General features: G+C 40.0%; 1 protein-coding gene across 2 annotated transcripts; it reads right to left on the bottom strand.

Moving 5' to 3' along the window:
• Positions 1-36: 36 nt before the first annotated feature.
• Krr1 (KRR1 small subunit processome component homolog) lies at positions 37-11,799 on the bottom strand. Of its 2 annotated transcripts, XM_055626048.1 has the most exons (11): positions 11,629-11,783; positions 9,383-9,555; positions 8,150-8,284; positions 7,714-7,839; positions 7,549-7,632; positions 6,293-6,349; positions 5,331-5,501; positions 2,159-2,236; positions 1,983-2,076; positions 817-992; positions 37-375 (listed from the first exon to the last, which is right to left on the bottom strand). In XM_055626048.1, exons 1-10 carry the CDS (start codon positions 11,711-11,713, stop codon positions 850-852), a joined length of 1,146 nt encoding a protein of 381 aa, XP_055482023.1. In that variant the 5' UTR covers positions 11,714-11,783; the 3' UTR covers positions 37-375; positions 817-849. The 2 variants fall into 2 exon arrangements, with proteins under 2 accessions (XP_055482023.1, XP_055482024.1); XM_055626049.1 differs by having other exon boundaries at positions 37-992; positions 11,629-11,799.
• Between the last annotated feature and the right edge of the window lie 10,650 nt (positions 11,800-22,449).

The raw sequence follows: 22,449 nt of genomic DNA, 5'->3' as shown, positions 1-22,449 counted from the left end.
GGCTTTCAGGAAGTAACACATACTCCCTGGGTTTCAGATTTCCGGACTTGTAAAATGCATTTTGATAATTTTAAGGCCAATTAATTGTCCTCATGGTTCAGAGGTTAAGAACACTTGCTGCTCTTGCAAAAGGACTGGTGTTTGATCTCCAGCACTTACGCCGTGTCTCACAACCATCTCTAACTCCAGTTCTGCAAATTCAATGCCCTCTTCTGGCTTCAGTGGCCACCAGCAAATACACACAGAACACTCACAGTGGATGCAGGTGAAAGATCTACATACATTTTCTGGTACCATTTCCTCAGAGTCAGAATAAAACAGTGACTGAAAGATTTGAGTTAGAGGCCATGGTTTTTCTGGTGTTTTGTTTTACGCCTGGAATAAAATTACAAAAATAAATAAATAAATAAGCCAAAGTATTTGCCATTAGCAAGGGAGAAAGAAAGCAGTGACATTTTTACATTTATTTTCCTTAAAATCAAATGCTTTGGTTATGGTTATAAAGACTAACCCATAGCAACAACTGGATTTGATGAATAGTCTCATTCCAAAAGCCTATATAATTAAAAAATAGAAAAAAAAAGGTATTCCTAAAACATCTAGCCAAAACCTGCCTGGAATTCATTTGGTACAATGTATACACAGGTAGCTATCACCTTCTCACAAAAACTTTTAGCAATACATATGAAGAATGTATTTACAAAAGGTATGTCCATGAACAGATGAAAAGCTGGTCATAATTTTCAGAGTTTGGCTACTCCCAGGTAAGGCAGCTAAAAGCCTCTGCATGTCAAATTCCTTTACAAAAGGAAATACCTTCAGAAGTTCAGTTTAGGATTTTTTCCAATGTTACTTTTTTCTCTTCTGTTTCTTTTCGTCAGCCTCCATCTTAAGCTTAACTTCCTCTGCTGTAAGAGCACCCAGTTTCTTAGTCTTCGCTTTCTTAACCTTTTCCTTGATAGCAGCCACATCAATCTTAGTTTCAGTAGAAGCTGCAACAATTTTAAATATATGCAAAAAATTTCAGATTATATTTTTAAGGTCATCCATGCAACTTAAAAGACCTGTCTAGGAACTGTCCGAAAGTTGATAAAACAAATGATCTAGATGAAATGACATTAAGGTATACTGAACTCAATTATGCTACTTGATTTCTATTACAAATACAAATTAATATACATGTGATTTTGTATTTTAGAACTTTTTAAATAAGAGTATTCATTAGTACGACAATTTTCCATATTGCTTACAAAGTAATTTAAAATTACATTCAAAATTACATTCATGAAAAATACTACGTATATAGATAGCTCTTCTAGCTTCAGAACTTTAACAAGGCTTACCAAATTATTAAGCTAGCAGTTATTTTATTTAACATGTTTTGTTAATAAAAACTAATGTGCAACCATGTAGTGGTCTCAACAGGCCACACTGACCTAAATGCAGAAAACAATTTTTAAAGGATGCAAATTTTTCTTACCACCTTACACAGCTACCAAATACTTAACAACTGAAACTTATTTTTAAAAACATTCTGTATCCCCACCATGTGCCAATGTTGGCTTCAGAGGGTTACTCTGACAAGTGTCAATAAAGACAAAGAAAATGGAGAAGACAGATCAAAATGAGGCCAAATGATTATGGGGTGACATGAGGCTCTTCCTCTTGACATCTTAAGACTTTTCTCTTTTTTTTTAAGCTTAAAATGATAAGTATATTACCACAGAAATGAGCTTCTCAGCCACAGCCGGGGAAGGCCTCTGAGGTGTGGCAGCAGTGTTCCAGTGTCTTTACAGCGGTAACATATAGCTCTGGCTTCACATCTTTCCGAATAAATAATCTACTCCAAGCACAGGGCAGAGGCTGCCAGGCCGGACCCTGAAGCCACCCCTCCATTATAATGGCCTAGAAGTGTGAGCTAATACACAACAAAACCAGTTTCTTAGAGATAAATATGCGGTTACTTGTCACAGATACCTTACCTTTCTTTGGCTTCACAGCTGGCTTTTCTTTAGGTGGAATAAATGCTTTGTTTCTTTCTTCCTGCCTCTTTGTAAGAGCTTCTGCTTGCTTAGCCTACATCCAGGAAAAACGCCTTAGTAAAACAACTGATATCGAACTGTGCTGTTAATGTTGTGCACAATCTCAAAAGCCTTACCTTTATTGCTTCCATTTTCTGCCGCTTCTTCTGATTTGCCTTCAAAAAGTATTCACCACTAGCCAATTCTTTATCAATCTATTAGAAAGAGTATTTATAGTTAGATCAGAAACAATGTAGACAAACATATTTCCTAAGAAAGTCACAATTTTCTTGGGGTTAAAACTAATACATTCACTCGCCATATAAGAAGAAAATGTAAACTGAGACTAATACAAACATGGACATATAACAGAAAGTACTGTTTGTGAAACACAGAACTGATTAATTCAGGCAGGACCAGAAAACATCAGGGTTTCAGAAAAATGTGAAAATGAATCAGCTGAGTTTGGGGGAAACTTGAGACTCCAAGAAGATGAAACATGACTTAGGATAGAAGCACACATGGCACAAAAGAACAGTGAAAGGATATATGCCAGGCGTGGCAATGCATGCCTTTGATCCATGCACCCTGGGGAGGCTAAGATAGGAGGGTGAAGCTCAAGACCAGCCAAGGCTCTAGCACTCAGACTGTCTCAAAAGCCAAAGCGGGTTGAGGGAAGAGAAAGAAAGGACCCAAACCAAGTCACCATCTTAATTCTTATAACCTTCATTAATAGTCCCTTGGTATCATTACCTCATTTCGGCATGAGGACACTGACCCAGGTCAGATGAAATAGCTTGTTCATAGTCACAGAAAGAGGTGTGAGGACAAGTTGGGAGGCAGGGCTGCTTCAAGAAACTTACAAGCAGCCAAGCAGAGGTGCCTAGCATGTCCCTCTCTCCTCTACAAAGAGGAATCAAATAACAGGTATAATCCTGTTTTGGAGTGAATAAGCATGAGAACATGGCATCAATAAGAGAGAGACTAGAGTATTCTAATATTAAAAAGCCCACAACAGTGGTACAAGGAAACCAAAATACCCCAAGCACCATGGCTACTGAGCAATGGGAGACAATGCTTATACTCTCCAGGGATGTTGATGACAGAGAAACTATGCATACTCAGTGCTAGTAATCCTCACTACAGGTTAACAACCCACTAAGGTAAATAACCTGAAACACGCATACTAGTCCAGCAGTCACAAGGACCTGACATGTCCCAGGGGCTACAGCCTCAGGAAGTAACTGACCTCAGGACCATAAACACTGCACATTGCCAAAAAAGAGACACTCCACCGAACTGAGCTGTCTGATGGACCTGACTTGGCCCAACACAGTGATAATGACCCTCACTTGCAGGGTGTCCTGTACTGTGAGGAAAGGGTGCTATGACAGGGACCTCCCCTTCAAGGTGCTTGCTCTGTGAAACCAAGAGAATGGTAAAAATATGAATTTAAAGCAGTGCTGGGGCTGGAGGCAGGCATCTAAGTGATTCTGGCTGCTCTAACCCGCCCTTGCTTGGCACTGATAGGACAAAAAAAAAAAAAACAGAAACAAAAAAAACCTTGCTATTTGCTGCTGTACTTCCAACAGGGACAAAAAGAAGGACCCTAGAGTAGCTGGGGCTTGAGCATCACACCTTGACAGCGTCTAAAACTTCACCTGACTCAAGCCCTTAGGTACACACTGCCATAAAGGAGAGGAGCAACATAACTTTTGCTTCTACTGTCCCCCCACCCTTTCCTCCCCTAACTGACTGCAGTGGAGAGGCTTTGAGTGTCACAGAGAGAGGGCTAAGGTTCCTAACAGCTTTCCAGTAGAAGCTCTGGGCCAACACCAGTGACTAGTTGGAAATAAAGATGAACAATAGGGCAATGAACAAACCGCTGTACTCGCAAGAGGTTAAGACCCAAATAAAACAATTAGGGCAAAAAAAGGATATTAAAAGCAGTATTAACTAAATACAAAAGTTCACTAGCAGATATTACACAACTACATGTTAATAAATGAGCAACAGGTGTCCTGAAAAAAGTCCAAGACCAAATGGCTTTAATGTTGAAATTTTAAACTATTAAGAACTGATGTCACTTCTTCTCAAGCCATTCCAAAAAAGTGAAAGGAATTCTTTCATTATATATAGGCAGCATTACCATGATACAAAAAGACACAAAAAACTATACACTAATATCACTGAAAAACACATAAAAACCTAACAGCTCATTAAAAAAAAAAAAAAAAAATGGGACTTTGATCATGCTGTTTTCACTCAAGATTTGCAAAGATGGTTCAAAATACATGAATCAATAGACATTAATCCATTTATCATATAGAGCAAAAGTAAGTAGTAAAAGCTCTAAGTGAGAAATGCTAGGGCCCCAGGGCAGGGTAGGTGGTTGTTGGTTGCAGTTTAAGTAGTCAAGCCCAAAGAAGAAACAAGAAATTAGATATCCTGACAGCGAAGATCCAACTTCCCCCAAGGAGCTCGACGCCCCTAATCATCAGGAAGTGGTCTAATGATAACGTTGCCCCCTTTCCAATCCCTGACTTTATTCAGGGATTTCTTTCCTCTCTATCCCCTTGTCTCTCTCCTCTAGTGTTAGAGGATTGAAAGAGTGGGAAAATGGCAAAGGGTGGAAGAAAGAAGAACCCACAAAGTAGCAAATGCTGGCTACAAAAAACGGTTTATGTTCATATCAGAAGCCACCTAGTAAAGATTGACTATTTTAAGATACAGGCAAAGAAAGGAACAGTAAAACAAGATCCCACATAGGTATAGATCAAATTCAAGCACGAGGAAAGAACTGATATGAGCTGGGGCAAATGGGAAAGAAGAGCAAGTCAGGAGAATTCTTTTCTGATCACCTCAAATATTCCACATCAGTAGAATGCTGGTGTGGGAGGGGACAGAAAAGGAAAACAAAGGACTGCCACATGCTTAGGCCTAGCAGAAATTGGACACATGAGCTTTTAGTGAATTTAATACAAAGATATGACTTAAATCCTGGCCGTAAGTGTAAAGAAAAAGAACCGGAAGACAGTTGACAAAAAGGAAAGAAATCCATAACTTAGAAAAAAAAATTTTAAAATGACACAGTACACAGTTAAAAAACGTTAAATCGCTGTGTAGCTTTCACCTACACAACACTGGCTGCCTGAGACCATCCCCAACACAGTTCATTCACAGGGTGAGGCCCACTCCCCAGACCCTGGCCATCACGCACGTCCACACTCAACCCAAACTCTCAGTAACATTCCCAAAACGAGGCTAACGTAGTTTTGTCTGCTCACAGCATCAACACTGGCCACTGACCTGACTTTCTGGCTGTGGAGGAGGGAACGGCGTGTACTCCTTCTTGACACTCTTCTTCTTTGGTTCCTTACGCTTATTCACATTTTTGTGCTTGAACTGTGGCAAAAACCTTTCCCAACTTTGTGATCGTAACTCGGAATCTTTTGCCAACTCCCGTTTAATCATCAAGGTCTTTTGTCAGCACAAACATAAAAATAAAAAAACTCAAACATTTGTTAACACAAAGCTCCTAAAAAGTAAGGGTCAAGCTCCTCATGTATTCAGCAGAGGGAAAACAATTGCAATCAAATTAAATTAAACCTGCACAATTGGCCAAACATAAGAAACTCTGATAGAAATGGTATGAAGCTCAGCTTCCCGCCATCGCTCATTAAAATTCAATTTAATAACAAAGAGAGTTGGAGCTTAATCATTAGGTACTTCCGGCAAGTGAGAAGCTTCCAGTAGAAACTGAGTTATCACAGGAAAAGCCCCACTTCCTCCCGAATCTTTGTAACTTTTCAACCTTATCAAGTGTCAGTGCATTCTCTCACAAGCACCAGCAAACAGCTTGCATTCCAGCCCAGCCAGTGTCTCTGAACACAGGCACACAACAGGCCTCTCGCAAAGGGGTCTACAGTGCAAGTGTAAAAGCCCAAAGGCAGCTTTAATGCAACCTGAGAGTCCAGACTTTGACAAATGGGCAGGATCCTACTGATACCACCTACATTCACCTTATTTTCACTACTGGTAGATCTCTTACAATATGTGACAGTATCTCTCTCCTTAATTTTTCCAAGGAAAATACAAGCACCAAAGAAGGGCTGAGATAGACGTGGGTAGGACCAATTCTATCCCTAATTCACCCAAAACAGCTCTGCTCTAGCTCTCTGCATACTATGTTTTCACAAAATATTTAATTTTCAAACAGTTTGTAAAGTTAGAAGTTTGACAATCACTAACAATGTACAATCAACACTCACTTTAATGTTATAAATTGGATGAATATTCTTCATGGTATCAAGGACTACTTTTCGAACCTGAAATTCACAAAGAAAATGATGCAGTCACAATGATCAACAAACTGGGTAGAAGAGAATTAAGCTATACTGTAAAATATCCTATGTATCAGAGACTAATCAACACATTGAATATAATTCTTCAATTGTTCTGCGTGGCTTCTAGATCTTCTGTAACAGTAGTCAGCCTTTCAAACAGTTTCGTGACTGTGAGGAAAACAACTGACATAACACTCAGTGCCCTACAGGTACTGATTTAGGAAAAAAAAGCTGGATTTAGAGTCAAAAGACAAGGGTTCAAGTCCTGGCATAGGGGCTACAGCTCAGTAGCAGAGTGCTTGCCTATCATGCACAAGGCCTGGGTTTGGTTTCCAGCAGTATAAAATAATAGTAATTATTATTATTATAATAATCCTGGGACTGCCACATCATATAAGAGTCAATTAATGTTGCCATTTCAGCTTTATAGCTGTAAAATGGAGATAAAATTATATAACAGAGCTACTGTAAGAATGAGGTAAAATATTTAAATATGAAACTGTACAGTATTTGATATATTTATTATTGCTCCATTAGAAAAAGATAGGCAATTTATGAGAAAGAGGCCAACAGAATTACTACAAAAGACATCCCCAAAAGGAAGCAAACTTCAAAGCCAGATCCAGCTCAAAACAGTAAAAAGAACTGACAGAGAGATGTGTTCCATGGGTGTTCTCCAAACACTTGACAAGTTACAGAAAATGTTCATGAAAACATCCAAAAAACAAAACAAAACAAACAAACCAACCAACCAACCAACCAACCTATGGCTTGAAGGAAGTTTTCCGAGCCTGACATCTACTGGTTGCTTGCAGTACTACAACAACAGGGCCTCTGCTCAGTATCCCAATACTGAGCCTGTACAGGTATGGATACCAGGGCCTCTTAGGTGAGCTAATAGGATCTGAACTACCCTTTAAGTCTTATAATGGGAAGGGTGATGATGCACAGACCTAACTCAGAAGTGGATGTCTCCACAGTTGTCAAAGGATGCCCAAAGCACCTTATGTTCTAGGAGTGATGGTGCCCTCAAGTTATATGTCATACAGTTTACAAATAAGAACTCAAAACACATTCTAGAAATACAAAATTTGAGTATAAGACATTACTTAATGATCAATTATAATACAACCAAGTTATTTCAGTTTTGTCTGGTGAAAATATCAGGTCACAGTTCTCACCTCTTTCAGACCACTGAAAGGTCCAATGGCTGAGACAGTATTCCCCTGAACCATTACATAACAGTTTGTTAGGAGTTCCAATGCCTGCACGAAAACAGCAAATTCAAGTTCAGTACATGGAAAGGTCACTGATAGAGATGCTCACATGCAACTGATGACAAGTACCTTCAACGTAGATCCTTTGGGACCAATAAGCCGCTGTCTTCTTTTGACAAATCTCTCTTTATTTCTCACTAGAGAACCAATTTTAATGATGTCACAGGCAACATCATCTTGAAGTATTCGTACTGCCTTTTAGGAGGAAAAAAAATGCATTAACAGTCTTCCTTTCCAAGCGCAGGCTTATAGAAGCACAAACATGAAAACCTGAAGTAGGATGGGAAGGAAGAGGGCAGAGACAGGAAGGCAAAAGCATGAAAACCTGAAAGAAGATAGGAGGGAAGCAGGTAGAGACAGAGAGACACAGTATTAAAGGCTGTGGAACAAGCTCCCAGGCTCCCATGTCTCCCTCAGGCCCGGCCTACCTTGTTTTTGAATAGTCTCTCACTGGCCTGGAGCTCACCAAGTTAGTTGTACACAATATAAGCCCTCCCAGACACACCTGTTCAAACGAAACGCTCCTCGCCAAGAGCTTTATTAGGTCTCTGGCCCTAATGATGATGTAAGGGTCGAAAGTCTTCTTTGTTGTACAAACGGTCATGCTACCCTCTATCAAGTCCAGCGTTGCTTTGACATGCTACAAAAAGAAGAAAAGAACCAAAAGTGGTTCAGTTTCAGATTACAATAGAGCTAATCCCAATGGGACTATGAATCTCTGTGCCTGTAAGCTAACTACCAAATCCTCTTAACTCCCTCCCTGAAAAGCTGGCCTTTTAAATACATACAATGAATGCTTGAGTAACTTCATTCTTGGCAGGATGTAAGAAACTGAAGCAAGTGGAACCAAGACTGAGAAAGAAATTTTCCTTTTAAATTTCTTTCTACCTGATTAAGGGACTAAATACAAAACAGATTTTCACAGGTTCACAAAGAAGAAATAACTGGCAAAGATGAGCATTAACTCCTAATAGCAAGAACCAGGTGCTTAAAAAATAATTCCTTTTATGTACATGGGAGCATGGGAGAAAGGGGCGAACACATTCATTCACATGTACATATAGAGGCCAGAGGTAAACGCCCACTGTTGCTGTCCAGGCACTGCCTGGAGTTCACCAAGTTAGCTGTCACAGCTGCCCAGTCTCAGGTCTTTTGCCTCCATGCCTGGCTGCCAACATGGGTTCTGGGGATAGAACTCAGTCCTTTAAGAAATGAACTATCTTCCCAGCCCCAAGAACTAGATTTTAACAAAGCAAACAAAATGCTCTTTTCTGACTTGGGAAGCATCCAGAAGAATTCTGCATTGTGGTGTGCAATGAATACTTCAATAACACCACTCTGGAGACTTGTCAGCAGGAAACAAATAGGAAAAAGCTGGGAATAGCCACATCTCTTATTTAAAAGAAGATGTGAAACACAGCTTGGTGCAAACTGGCCAACTACATGGTAACCATCATGCCTACAAGAGGCATTTGGAAATTTGGATAACACAGGTGATTTTAGACAGTTTGAGAAACTTCTAAAATATTAAGAGCATAGGAATGTCTCAAAGTAGTTTATTATGCACAAAATTAAAAATGAATGAACTGTAAGAATAAAGTTTAGATTCTTTTCCATACTAAAGGAACCGAATTTACCCAGCAAAATTGGCATTTCTGAAAACAAAATCCACCAGTGCTCACAAAGTTCATTAAAAGTAAAGGTATAAGCAAAATAGAATTGTTTAAAACATGCATACATGTTCATTCAAGGCTTTCTGCACCAAAGGCCAACACTCTTTCAGGTAAGCCTCTCTGTACTTTGGGAACAAGGTTGCAAAGCTGCTTTCTTCCAGGAGTCCTCTGGGATTGTCCTCTTTGGAAAAAGCTGGCTCCTTCCAACCATCAGGAACAGTGAGGAGCTCTGCCTCATCTACAGAAGAAAGAATTTACACATCACGTGTTAATGGTCTTTCAGATACTTGGTACACATTCTGTGCACATCTTCTAAGCTTCCCAATACACTCTTTCCTTTCTTCTTCCCTGGCTCTACATTATTTAACATCATGACCACCATGCCTATGACATCGTCATCATTATGTCACGTGGGACCATATGAATACATTGCAGTTGCCTCATCAGAACAAGTTCTTTGATGATAAGGCACTTCCCTTTATCCACTTTGAGATGTAATAGTAGATAGCAATTATTAAGGTACTTTTACTGCCCTATATGATGGTTCAAACAACCTTTTATAATTTTAATATTAATAACCTTTCTGAAATTCCTGGTAAAGAACCTGTTTGTGGAAAAAATTTTAAAGAAGATTCTTATGTATAATGTTAATTAACAATCACTGTGACAGAATTTTAACTTTTCCAAAAACCTTTCTATAATCCTTTCATGAATAAAAGTTATACCACTATTTCTACTTTATAAAAGATATTCAATCTAAAAGGACTAACAGGCCCAAAGGGGTAAAAGGTGAGCTATAGCCTAGAACACTGATAACTAAACGAAAACACCTCCAGAGCACCCTGCATCACTTCGTAAAGTCCCTGCCCCATCTTAAAAAGTCACTCAAATCTAATAGCTACTCAAAGATGCCATCTGTGAACTCAAGAGTGTCAGCACACCTGTAGGGGGTTGTTGGAAATGGTGCCTGGGGATCCATCCCAGGCATAGTGAATCAGGATCTCTGGGGTGAGAGCCAGGAATCTGTGCTTAAGCAACCTCATCTGGCACTGCTTAGACCAATAAAGTTTGAAAAGCAGGTCTTTGCCTCTTGTTCTCAACGCCAGTTAAGAAAACTTGCTTTCTATTTCTACCCACATCCACTTTAATATTTCTGGCTGAAAATACTGGGTTAGTTCTCATAAGTCATCCATTCTCCAACATCTTCTTTTTAAAGATGCAAACTAAAATCCAACAAAAAACTGGTAACTCAGAATTCATTACTGTGTCCCTGTCCAATTTTAACACTTCAACTGCCATCAGTCAGTAAGGAAAAAGGGACCACCTACCAAAGCAAACAAACTGGTAAAGAGAAAAATATGCCTTAACAACAGAGGAAGCACAAATGCCCCCCCCCCAACCTGTGAAACTGTGCAACTTCATCAGTCATCAGGGAAGTACAATTTAAAAAAACACAACCACATACAATCTCTTATCTCCCAAACTGCACGTTTTCAAAACTGAAATATTAGAAATTACTGTAAATTTGGAGCAACGAGAAATCTCATCTGTGAGTCAGACTGGCACAGCTTCAAGGCTGGCTGTTCCCTCACACTGTGAGCCTAAATAAACTTTTCCTAAAACAAAGAAAACACCTCGGCACAGCCCCAATTCTCCGTTCCTACAGGAGCCCTTGGGCATTAGCAGAAGACATACGCAAAGGTGCTTACAAGAGCAAGCAGAGCAGAACTCAAATGTCCACCAACGGGAGAATTTAAAGATGTTCCATACAAGGCAATATTACATAGCAGCAAAAAGAATAAAATCACACCTATGAATCATCACTTATCATTATAATGCAAGAGAGCAAACTAAAGCAGCAAAAAATCAATCAAAACTAAAGACCAAGTTGTGTCATCTAGTAATTTAGCAATCAGATAAAAATTCTGACAAACTGCCCACTTAGCGTCTTTCTCTGTGCGCCTCACTCTTCATCATCAGCGCTCACTGAAACCTAAGGATTATCTAGCCCACTTGATGCCCATCCACAACTTTCTCTACCCAGAGGGCAGCAAAGTGTGCGGCGCCTCCCACAATGTCTGAACCCTCATAGTTTTGCCAGGGACATAATGCATATCACCTATAGTTGGCAGAGACAGGCCCTGGCGAAAGCACTGAGTTAGAAACACGTGGCCGGCACAGTCAACGCCCCCCAACTATCAGCAATTACAACCGCCTGCATTTAACAGTCTTAACCCAGGGGGCAGATGGAAAATAAAAATGATGCTTCATGATCCACCAACTCCAGGCTTCGGTTCTCACACTACCTCACCTTGGTTCTCACGCTTCTGTTTCTGCTGCTGAGAATCACTTTTTCGAGCTGCTTTGGCAGGCGCTTCCACAGAAGAGGATGCCATCGCTAAATTGCTTCCGGTGGCACAGGAAGTAGAACTGTTCCTTAATCCCGCCGACTACAGCTTCTAGAGTGCAAAATGGGTTCCAGAAAATCCCGACGAAATCTGCGCAGTCTCTATGCACGCGGATGCGCAGCCAATGGGAGAGCCGGACACTTTCTTCCCAGAGTGCATTGCACTTGAGGGGAGCAAGAGCTTGCTGGGAATTGTAGTTTTGTTGTATCAAACTCTAAATTGTAGCTGTTTATAGAAGCATAGGAACTTCTTTCTTGAGAACAGAGGGGAGGAAAGGAGAGAAGAAAGGAAGGAGAGGGAAGAGAAGTTAAGAGAGGAAGCGAGAGAGAATAGAGAAAGAATTATTAAAATTCTTATTTGAGGAGCATTATGAATCTAATGGAAATGTTAAATTGAGGTAACTAAAACTTAACCATACTTTGTTGTCACTCTTTAGCCCGTTTGAAAACCTACCCGTGTTTCGTATCTTAAATCTCTCACCTTCCATATTGATTTTAGGGGCCTTTACAACTTTATTTATTCATTTATTTTGGTTTTAGGGGACAAGGTCTCTCAGTATGTAGCCTCCGATGGCCTGGAACTTGCTAAGTAGACATTGCTGGCCTCAAAGTCACAGTGATCTGCTCTGACTCCAGAATCCTGGGATTAAAGCTGTGCACTGCTAAACCTACCTTCAACATTCAAAATTTTGTGGGGAGAAGGGGACTGATAACAAAACTGTCTTTATTCTTTATTATTCTTATATCACAACTTTAAAAGACTTAGGATACAGTCAATAAAAAAAAGCACAAAAATGTATCCAATAAATTAGACACTGAGATGTGGAAACACGCAAGACAGCTGTAACCAGAGTCTGAAAACCCCCTAGGAACTCCCTTTCTGAACTATGCTCTTCTCAACCTCCAGAGAACATCTAATAAGCATGTGGGCCAATAAAAGAAAGAACAATACTGACCTATTTTTAGTAAAACTGAGACATTGAAAATAATAGTGCAAGCGCTTAAACCAGTGGTTCTTAACCTGTGGGTCTCAAACCCTGAGGGGATTCAACCCTTCCATGGGTAACTTAGGACCGCCAGAAACCACAGATATTTACATTACAATTCACACAACAGTAGCAAAATCCCAGTTATAAAATAGCAACAAAAATAATCTTATAATTGGAAGTCACCATAACATAGGGAACTGTATTAAAGGGTCACAGCACTGGGAAGATTGAGACCCACTGCTGTAGACTAAGTTTTAAACAAATTTGGAGGGAAAAAAACTGATGGCTCATAATGGTAAGCCCTTATAATAATTACCTATAAAGTACATTCAACGAGTTTTAAGAATCAAATATAATTAGCATTATATTTAAGTGAGATGAGTTTTGAATCTCTTTCATCAGTGTTTTTCACATATGGGGATGTGGGTCTGGATTCTTTTCCTTGGAAAAGGACTGACAGTCTCTCTCCAACTTCTTCCAAGCCTTTTTAAAGAGATGAAAGCGTAATAGTATTTCAACAAATACTAAAATGCCTTCCAAGGTGTCAATTTACATTAGATTAGATTAGATTAGATTAGATTAGATTAGATTAGATTAGATTAGATTAGATTAGATTAAGTGTCAAATTAGATTAGAAAGTGGAGCTGGATGGTGGTAGCTCACACTTTAATCCTAGTGTTCAGGAGGCAGAGGCAGGTGGATCTTTGTGAGTTCTACAAAGCTAGGGCTATACAAAGAAACCCTGTCTTATAAAACAAAACGAATGACAACAACCCCAAAAAGATTAGAAAATCAAAATCATTATTGGTTTGGTGGTATCCATATGTTCTGTATGTATTTTCATCTAAATTTTAGTGAGTTGTTATTCATTGATCATAAGGCATTTAAATCAATAATTTAAAAGGTAGAATGCATGTGAGGGTTTGTATCTAGCCTTACTGTAATTCTATGGGAGGCCTCTTTCTTTTTTTTTAAGGAAAATGGAGGAAGAGTGGATCTGGGGGAGAGGAGAGGTAAGGGGGAATTGGAGGAGTGGAGATTGGGGAAAGCAGTCATAATATAATATATGTAGATATAACATATGTAAAGAATAAAAAACAAAAACAAGAAACAAAAGGTAAAATGCTGCTGACCATGGTGGCCAACCGCACCAGCATTTGAGAGCTTGAAGAAGTGCCTCCAGCATGAGGTCAACCTGGTCTACATAGAGGTTTTCAAAAGTAAACAGGTACCCAAAGGAAGTTTATGTCATAAGAAATCATTTAACAAAATTGAACGTTATGAAATTTGAGAAAATATCTGCAACACATTGGTTTAATACCACTGCTTTGAAAAGAAATAAAACTATATATTCCATTCAACAGAAACAATATTAATAGGCAATCTAATTGCGCCAAAGAACTCATACATTTAGTCAAATACTGCTTGAGATGTTTCTGTAAGTGTATCTCTGGATGAAGTTTGCATTTAAAGTAGTGAGTAGGGCTCATACAACAAGTTGAAGACTGACTAAAACAAGAAAACTGACCACTCTGGAGCAAGTAGGAATTCTGCCCTCAAGTTTGGACATCTGTTTTTCTCGGAGTTAGACAGCCGTCTCTCTGAGACCATTTTAGACTTTTACAATTCTTTCTGTATGTATATTTGCATTTCTTAGGTAGAAGAATGCATGTGAGCAGCTGTTTCATGTATGATTCTCAACTTCACTCCTACTAGGAAACTGTTCAGACCTCACAATGAAAAATCACTTCTTTCCCACCAGATTGGCAAAAAGGGAATAATAACAAAATTAATACTGCTAGCAGAAAGACTATTTGCAAACACTTCTAGTGGAAATGTGCACACTTGATGGCATTTTGCAAAACAATCTGTACTTTTTATACTGCACAAATTGTGCACATCTGTCACAGTAATTCCTCAGGGGAACCACAAAAAAAAGCAAGTACTTAAAAGGAAGAAATCATATTTAATTATTGGTCCAGTTTGCAGTGTACTTGGATAAGGCTCAAGAATTTGTACCCCTAACAAGTAACTAATAATCTCAAATGCCAATAGCTCTTAGACTGAGAAACACTGGTCTGTATCACTGTGATCTTGAGTTTGTTGGATCATATCACAAGGTGCCGGTAAATGGTCTAATCTCCAGCAAGCATGTCATGTAGTCAGAGTCAGTTTCTGTTCTTCTGTCTGCATAGGAAGATCTTGTATCAAAAGCAAGCTGCCATTTTAGCTGTTCCTTGCTCAGCTGGGCTTCGTTTCAATAGTCACTTATTTCTTCCTTGACAGCTTCATACATTGACAGTGTATCTCCAATAGAGCCAATGCCAACTCCCTCTGGACAGCCCCCACATGTCTCCCTCTCACCTTCATGTTCTTACTTTTTTTTAATCTACCAGTCTGATTAGTGCTTCCTGCTAGAATTTTGACCAGGCTTGATGTTACCTTGTGTGAGCATTGTACAAGAAACTATAACTGCAGTGAGTTCCTGGGTTAAAGGGCCACATCCTACCTAAAGAGAGCACCTTCACAGCACTCTTGCTTTCTTTCCACTTATTATCTTTCTGCTTCTATTTTGTGATGTTCCCTGGGCCTTGAAGGGGTTGATATAGATATCCTATCTAGGGCTAAGCATTCAACAGTCACTTATTATCAGCACTTTAACCACTTAAGAGTGTCTCCACTGAGGCCTACTATACAGGGGCTTCTCTGGCCAAGTCTGAGAGTGGTACTATGTATATAGTTAAGCATTTATAAGGGTGATTGAGAACATGTCTATTCATATGTTGGGCTTCTTGATTGACAACCCGGCTGCATTTTTTTCTTCAACTTTGCCTTCGTCATCTGTGATTCAGTTGCCTATTTACCCACACAATGGAACTTATAAGTACAGGGGATACTTGGCATCTAAAGATATTCATCACTGCTTGAATATTAGTCTCTCCAGGCTCTAGACCAATAAAATATTCATATTTCTGTGGAAACTTAATCCACCCTCGCCCACTTCTTCAGAGTAGATTTTTTCTTTCTCTTCATGCTTTTCCTTATTGATAAGCAACAGCTTTTATTTCATTTGCAGTTATTCTTTCTCCCTAAAGGAAAGCTGGAACATATTTCTTAATATTAGGTTGTAGCACAGCAGCAGCAGGTTTTTAAATGCCTACATGAATATTCAAGATTTAATCAGTGGCATATGAGATGTACTGATATTGCCGAGAATTACTTTATGCAAAAAGAACAAACTACAGCATATTATTTCTATACACAGCATGGGAGAAATATTTAAGAGCTTGGGAAAGCAGATCTTTAGTCATTTGTTAAATTTATATGTGTCTCCCATCCTTGGTGGAGGTAATCATAGATGGCTAGGAATAAAATGAAAAATTTACAGAAAGTATTTTAAACACTTAATGGATACATATTTAAGTAAGTCACTTTCATGGTGTTAGTAAACATTGCAACTTCATTATTGCAAATTCTCCATTATAAAAGTCTGGCTGCCCAAGACACACTGAAAGACATGAAGACTCAAGCTTCTTATCATCACACTTTATGAGCACATGGTGATTATATCCACTTTTGATTACTAGCTCCTTTATTGATCTCATAAGCCTCCATATTGTTCCTCAGAAAAACACACACATTTGAGAGCACGTAAGAGCACCCTTTCCCCAAAGCCCCAATGAATCAGGCGTTAAGGTTATGCTTCCTTAAAGCATCACAGAAAAGAGTATCTCAGGGGCCTATGTCTGGCCTTATGAGTACTAAGAAATTTAATTTTACAGCTCCCTGGGAGAGACAGGGGGACTTCTCTTAACCTCAATAATTAAGCACAACATTCTAGAGTTGCAATTTCAGTGTGACTTAGATACAGCACATAGCAATCCTTCTTGAGGTTTCTTCAACAGTCATAGAAACTTAGTCATTGGAGTCAATTGGAGGATTTATTGCTATCCTCTAAGCCTACATACTGGCTTTCAGATGCACAGTACCATAAAGACATTCAATTCCTCCCTCAGCCACTTCTCTGACTCTCTTCCTCCCTCCTCTCATGTAGGAAAAGCCAATGGCCACTCCACAGGGGTGAGCCCTGTAGAGAGGATCTCAGTTGAGAAACCAAAATCTCACATCAGCAACCCATGCAACAGGTGAGATCCAACATGGCTGCTCCATTCAAGCCTTCAGATGAAAGTAGCTACTCCTCACTGCGTGCACCCCGTGAGAGACCTCCAGGGACAAGTTCTCTGCTAAACCACTCCAGACAGCTGACAGAATCTTCACTCTATGGCTGCTTGTTGTTTAAAGCAGCTAATTTGGGGAAGGATTAATAAATTTTTAGAATTCTTAGAATTTCTAAAATCCAGCAAAGTGGCTGGATACAAAATTAACTCAAAAAAATCAGAAGCCCTCCTGTATACCAAAGACAAAAGGGCCGAGAAAGAAATTAGGGAAACAACACCCTTCACAATAGCCACTAATAACATAAAGTACCTTGGAGTGACTCAAACCAAGCAAGTGAAAAACCTGTATGCTGAAGGTGTTTATCAGCTGAAGGAGTTCTCTGGTTGTTATTCACCTTTTTCAACTGTTGTCTGGGAGGCTTACTGCCTCCTTCTGATAACCTAGACCTAGTCCTGGAAGCCTCTACCTTCTGTACATTCTAACCTAAGCCTAGAATGTTTTCAGCTTATCCTTTCTTGTTCTTTCTGAGCTCTGGGCTGGCTGGATCAATTCATCTGTTCAAACTCAAATTCCTCTCCCAGCTGATTTATTCAATCTGGCTTCTGTCTTAGCCCCTAAATTCATCTGCTTGGCCTCAAACTCCAGCAATCTTTTCTAATATTTTGGCTCCTTCTCATTCTCTGGCTCTTGCTGCCCTCACTTGAGTTCTCTCTCTGCAACCCATCTCTCTCTCTTTTACTGTCTGGGAGAAAACTGCTCTCTCTCTCTCTCTCTCTCTCTCTCTCTCTCTCTCTCTCCCTAAGTAGCTTCCCTTTCCTTTCTCTTCTTGTAACAGTTGGGCATATGGTATTCTGTAAAGTCTTTCTCTGATTCATCATGGTTTCTGCCACGCAATAGACATCGCTTTCAAAAATGGGCCCTTCTTCCTACAAACTAACTACCTTCATTGTTTGAGATTAAAGGTGAAGACCACCATGCCTGGACCTGAGCTTTTCTTTACCTGAAACTTGCTCTATATCACGCTGGCCTTGGAATCAGATCTGCTTGCCTATTGTCTCCTGAACTAAAGGTGTTTGTGTACCAGATGGATTACACAGACCTAGATCTTTGGATGTGGTCTCTTGCCAGAACAGCCATGTTCTGAATAACATTCCTCTAGAAGGATATACCTTTACCTTCCCTATAGTGGTTTGAATGAGAATGGGCGCACATAGGCTCATATGTTTTGGTTCCTATTTGGTAGAACTACTTGGAAAAGGTAAGGACATATGCCCTTGTTTGAGAAGGAGTGAAGGCTTTGAAGTTTCAAGACACTCACCGTTGCTAGGGTGCCTCTTGCTTTCCCTGCTTCCAACTTGAAGATCAAGATGTACGCTCTCAGCTGTTGTTGCCACCACAGTTTTTCTCCACCATTATGAGCTCTAACACTCTGAAATTATAAGCCAACTGAATGCTTTCTTGGTCATGGTGTTTTGTCACAGCAATAGAAGGGTAGCTAAGACAAGGTCTCAACAGTAATGTTGTGATGATTAATGAAAAAAAATCGTCCTCAATTTCATTTGACTTCATAGAAGACAGGTGTTTAACAAAGCTGAAGAATTATTACAATGATAATTAGTCATAATTTAGGATAAATGAGCAGGTGTCTGGCAGGAGTAGTTTGGCTGGAGCAATTATTCCACGAAAGCAATGACTAATGTTAACACTTCAGTAATGTGAAGTCAAGCTTGAAAAGGGTACAGTATCAATCTCTCCATACATGGCTTGATTCCTTTTCCCTGCCTGGATTATATTGTTACATAGTCACGGTACTCCCAAGGTAGGTAAGCAGGTAGCATTAGAAGACACATCACATGATGTGTTGGCCTTAAATAAGCCAACATTGATTCATTCACTTGATTATATGTGCCTTGTCCCTCCTCACACCAAGGAACTGAGTCTCTTTCTCCCATCTTTGCAGGCTCCATGACTTAATTAGACCAAATGAATGTTGCAGAGATGACTTCTAATTCTAGGTCGAAGCTTTAGGAAGACTAGTAGCTTCTACCCCCTCTCCCTTGGGATGTTACCTTGGTGTATGATGTTCAACCACATCAGGACCCTCTCCTGTGAGGAAGCACAAGCTAGCCATGTGAAGGACAAACAGACGCATCACAGCTGGCATTCTGACCATGAGTGAGAGAAGGAGCATCCCTAAATTTTAGACATCTTTACTTTGCTAGACTCTACATGGAACTGTCCAGTTCACATTGTGAAACCAGTTCACACAGTAGAAATTCATAATAATTTCTTAGCATTATATTGTAGGATTTTTTTTTCTGTAACAATATCTATTTGAAACAGCAGTGTTTACAATAGGGCTCTATTTTTTTTAGCCCCTTCTCATTACTAAATTTCTCTTTTAGAGAAATGAAATGAAAAAAAAGTTAACCCTTTGGTAAATTGGCATAGTGAACAAACCCCTTTTGGAATATACAGATGCTAACTTAAGATCTCTGTTGAAAAAGAAAAGAGCATTTGTGTTATCTTTCTTATCTAAGTCACTTATACCTAGGAAGTATTTTTTGAATAAATATTGCCTACTGTGCCTCAGGCAGTTTCAAGTACAAGATTACTGTACCAACAAATATAGTATAGGCAGGCTTCTGATTTCATAGTGTGTACATCATCAAACATACGGTGAATAACAATTATCACAGAGAGAGAGAGAGAGAGAGAGAGAGAGAGAGGGAGGGAGGGAGAAAGGGAAAGGGCAAGAGAGAGAGAATTCAGCGCATTTGAGAAGAGAACAATGCACAGCATGATCATAGAACCCTCCTGGGCTCATTGACAGTGATCCAATAAGTAGAAATGCAAAAGTCAACGCCTGGTTGCTATACACCTTAATTAAACACTCACAAGTCATGATGTGAGCTGTGCCCTCCCATTAGTAGCTTTACTGATGATGAAATTGATTTGACAAGGTGAATTTTCCCTACCTTCTCAGCTTTGGGACATAAAGATGGGGTGTGACAATATTGGGACAGTGGATAAAATGTTGGCCCATGCCATCTATTGTTAAGGTTTCTCAGAGCGATGGCTGCTACTGTGCTAAAAAAACAGTAAGCCTGAACTATGAAAAGCGATCAGGAACCAGATACCTTGCCATCACCGTGTACATTTCTACCCCACATTTGACTGTTGTTTGTTTTCCCAGGGTTTGTTTCCACAATATAATGAGTTGCAGGTGCTCATTTCCTCTGAACCAAGGGCGTGATAAAACTCTAAGTGGATGACTACTCTGCCAGCCAAATGCACCGGCGCACACCTGCAGGAGCAGCTTCTTGGGAAGCTGAGGCACAGGTGGCTTAAATCCAGGAGCTTGAACCCTGGCCTATGAGGCCACTACAGACAATTTAGCAAGACTCATCTCTTAAAAATCAAAACAAAGCCCCCAAACTCATTCTTCTTTTGTAAGTAAAGTGTTTCTCACACAAAGAGTGTTCTTTGGTGTTCCTTCCATAATGGTGGGAGGTCATTTGTTCTTATTGTTTGGGTTGGTTTTGCTATTGTTGTTTGGTGGGGTTTGTTGTTGTTTGTTTTTGGTTTGGTTTGGTTTTATATTGGCAGGGTCTTGCTACGTAGCTCAAGCTGACCTCTGGCTATTCCTGTCTCAGCCTTCCACATAGAGGGATAATAGGCATGCGCTATAGCACCCAATTCCTTCCATATCCTTTTCAAGTTTTCAATGACTTTGAAAGAATAAATTCCATTTCCCTCTCCCCATTTCCTCGTCTTCTCAGACAGTGTCATGTCCTTTATACATGCTTAGTAAATATTTGCTGCATGAGCAAATATTGGGCAAATGGGCAAATGGGCAAATGTATGCAATTGAATTCCAGCTATGCAACTTGGTAGCAATGTGACCTTGGTTGAATCACTTAACTTTCCGACTTTTCTATCTTCTCAATTTGAAAAAATGAATTGAGAAAATGGCCTTTTATAGGTTTAGTATAATAAAAATTAGACAATAACTGCACTATTCCCTTCTGAAGGTGGTTCCACCAGGGACCAAAAACACCTTCCATGAAGTCCCACCCCTTAAAAGTGGATAGAACCGTGGGGCACGTGGACTGTGCTACCAGGCAAGCTGGCATGGAACTGGTGAGATGGAGCCCAGAAATCACAAACTTGAGATTTAAAGTCTCATCCTGAGAGGGCAAAAGTGGAACAGCCCTCTCCCTGTGTCTGTGTCTGCCTCTGAGCACGTAATACGGAGACCCCCAAAGTGGTCAAGTAGTCAGTCACGTAGCTGGCATTGCCACCACCTTAGCCACAGCCAATTAAATGCATTCATCCCAGAAACCTCTCCCCGCTGTCCAGGGTTCATATAATACTTGTTCACCCTGGAAAAAAATGTGCACACAAATGCACAGAAGATGTTACACACACACTTAGACAACACAAAATTGAACTATTTCACCAATAAAGTCACGCAGAAGCCTTTTTTACTATATATTGTCTAAGAGGTACTGCTTTATCCTCAGAGAAAGTCTTCTCTCCCCCCAGGTTCCTCCAGCTGGACTGCAATGCTCTAGAGCTCTTCCCCCTAGTTCTGACTCTGCTTCATCCTTCTCAGCTCGGGGTCCAGTGGCATCTGGACACTCCAGTGAGAACCACATAGAGCCTGTCAACTTTTCCTTAATGAGACCAAGTTTCTAATGCATGAACCCTGAGAAAGCCATCAACAATCAACTACGGTGTTCTCCCCACACACCTCTCTCCGTGTCTCTGTCTGTCTGTGTATATGTGTGTGTGTGTATCAGTGTGTCTGCCTGTCTCTGACTCTTTGTCTCTGTCTCTCCCTCTCTCTCTCTCTCTTTCTCTGGGCATGTATGCCTGTCTGTTTCTCAGTGTCGCTCTGCCTCTATCTCTCTGTCTTTCTCTGTGTGTGTATCTGCCTGTCTGTCTCTTGTTCTCTGTCTCTGTCTCTCTGACCCCTCTCTCTCTCTTTCTCTCTCTTTCTCATGTGTGTGTGTATGGTGTATACAGACATGAGCATCTAGGTGGTGACTTCAAATCTGCTTTTTTTTCTTTCTAAAATAAATTTCATGTTTGCCCTCATTCACTGATGATAACTGAGTATCTATTATAACTCATCAGGACTCACCATATTTTATACTTAACAACAGTTTGGATGTACTAACTAATATAGTGGTTTAAGTTCTTTAGAGCTAAAGAGGGAAAATGACAAAGAAAGGAAACCACAAATTCTTGAGTTGTTTTTACATCCTATTGATGCAATCTCCAACATTACATAGATGTATACATGATTATATAGATGTAATTGCCAATCTTGCAATGTCTGCTATGGAAAACTCATCAAAAAATACCACGCCTGGCTCTTTGATCTTCTCCCCTTGAGAGGGTATCAGCCTTACCAGGCCACAGAGAAAGACAATGCAGCCAGTCTGGATGAAGCCTGATAGGCTAGGGTCAGATGGAAGGGGAGGAGGATGGAGGACATCCCTTATCAGTGGACTAGGGGAGGGGCATGGGAGGAGATGAGGGAGGGAGG

This window comes from Psammomys obesus, unplaced genomic scaffold (genome assembly GCF_907164565.1).
Source record: "Psammomys obesus unplaced genomic scaffold, mPsaObe1.curated_primary_1811, whole genome shotgun sequence".
Lineage (NCBI taxonomy): Eukaryota > Metazoa > Chordata > Mammalia > Rodentia > Muridae > Psammomys > Psammomys obesus.
Note: the sequence above shows the minus strand (reverse complement) of the source record. Positions and strands in the feature narration are given on the sequence as shown.

What these genes read in the sequence shown, in the direction of transcription:
- Krr1 (XM_055626049.1), bottom strand. Translation starts at nt 11,713, where the DNA reads ATGGCATCCTCTTCTGTGGAAGCGCCTGCCAAAGCAGCTCGAAAAAGT. An exon ending in AGAAAGCCTTGAATGAACAT is followed by an intron (nt 8,285 to 9,382) that starts GTATGCATGTTT and finishes TTCTTTTTGTAG; the next exon opens with CATGTCAAAGCAACGCTGGA. An exon ending in AGAAAATGGAAGCAATAAAG is followed by an intron (nt 2,077 to 2,158) that starts GTAAGGCTTTTG and finishes TCCTGGATGTAG; the next exon opens with GCTAAGCAAGCAGAAGCTCT.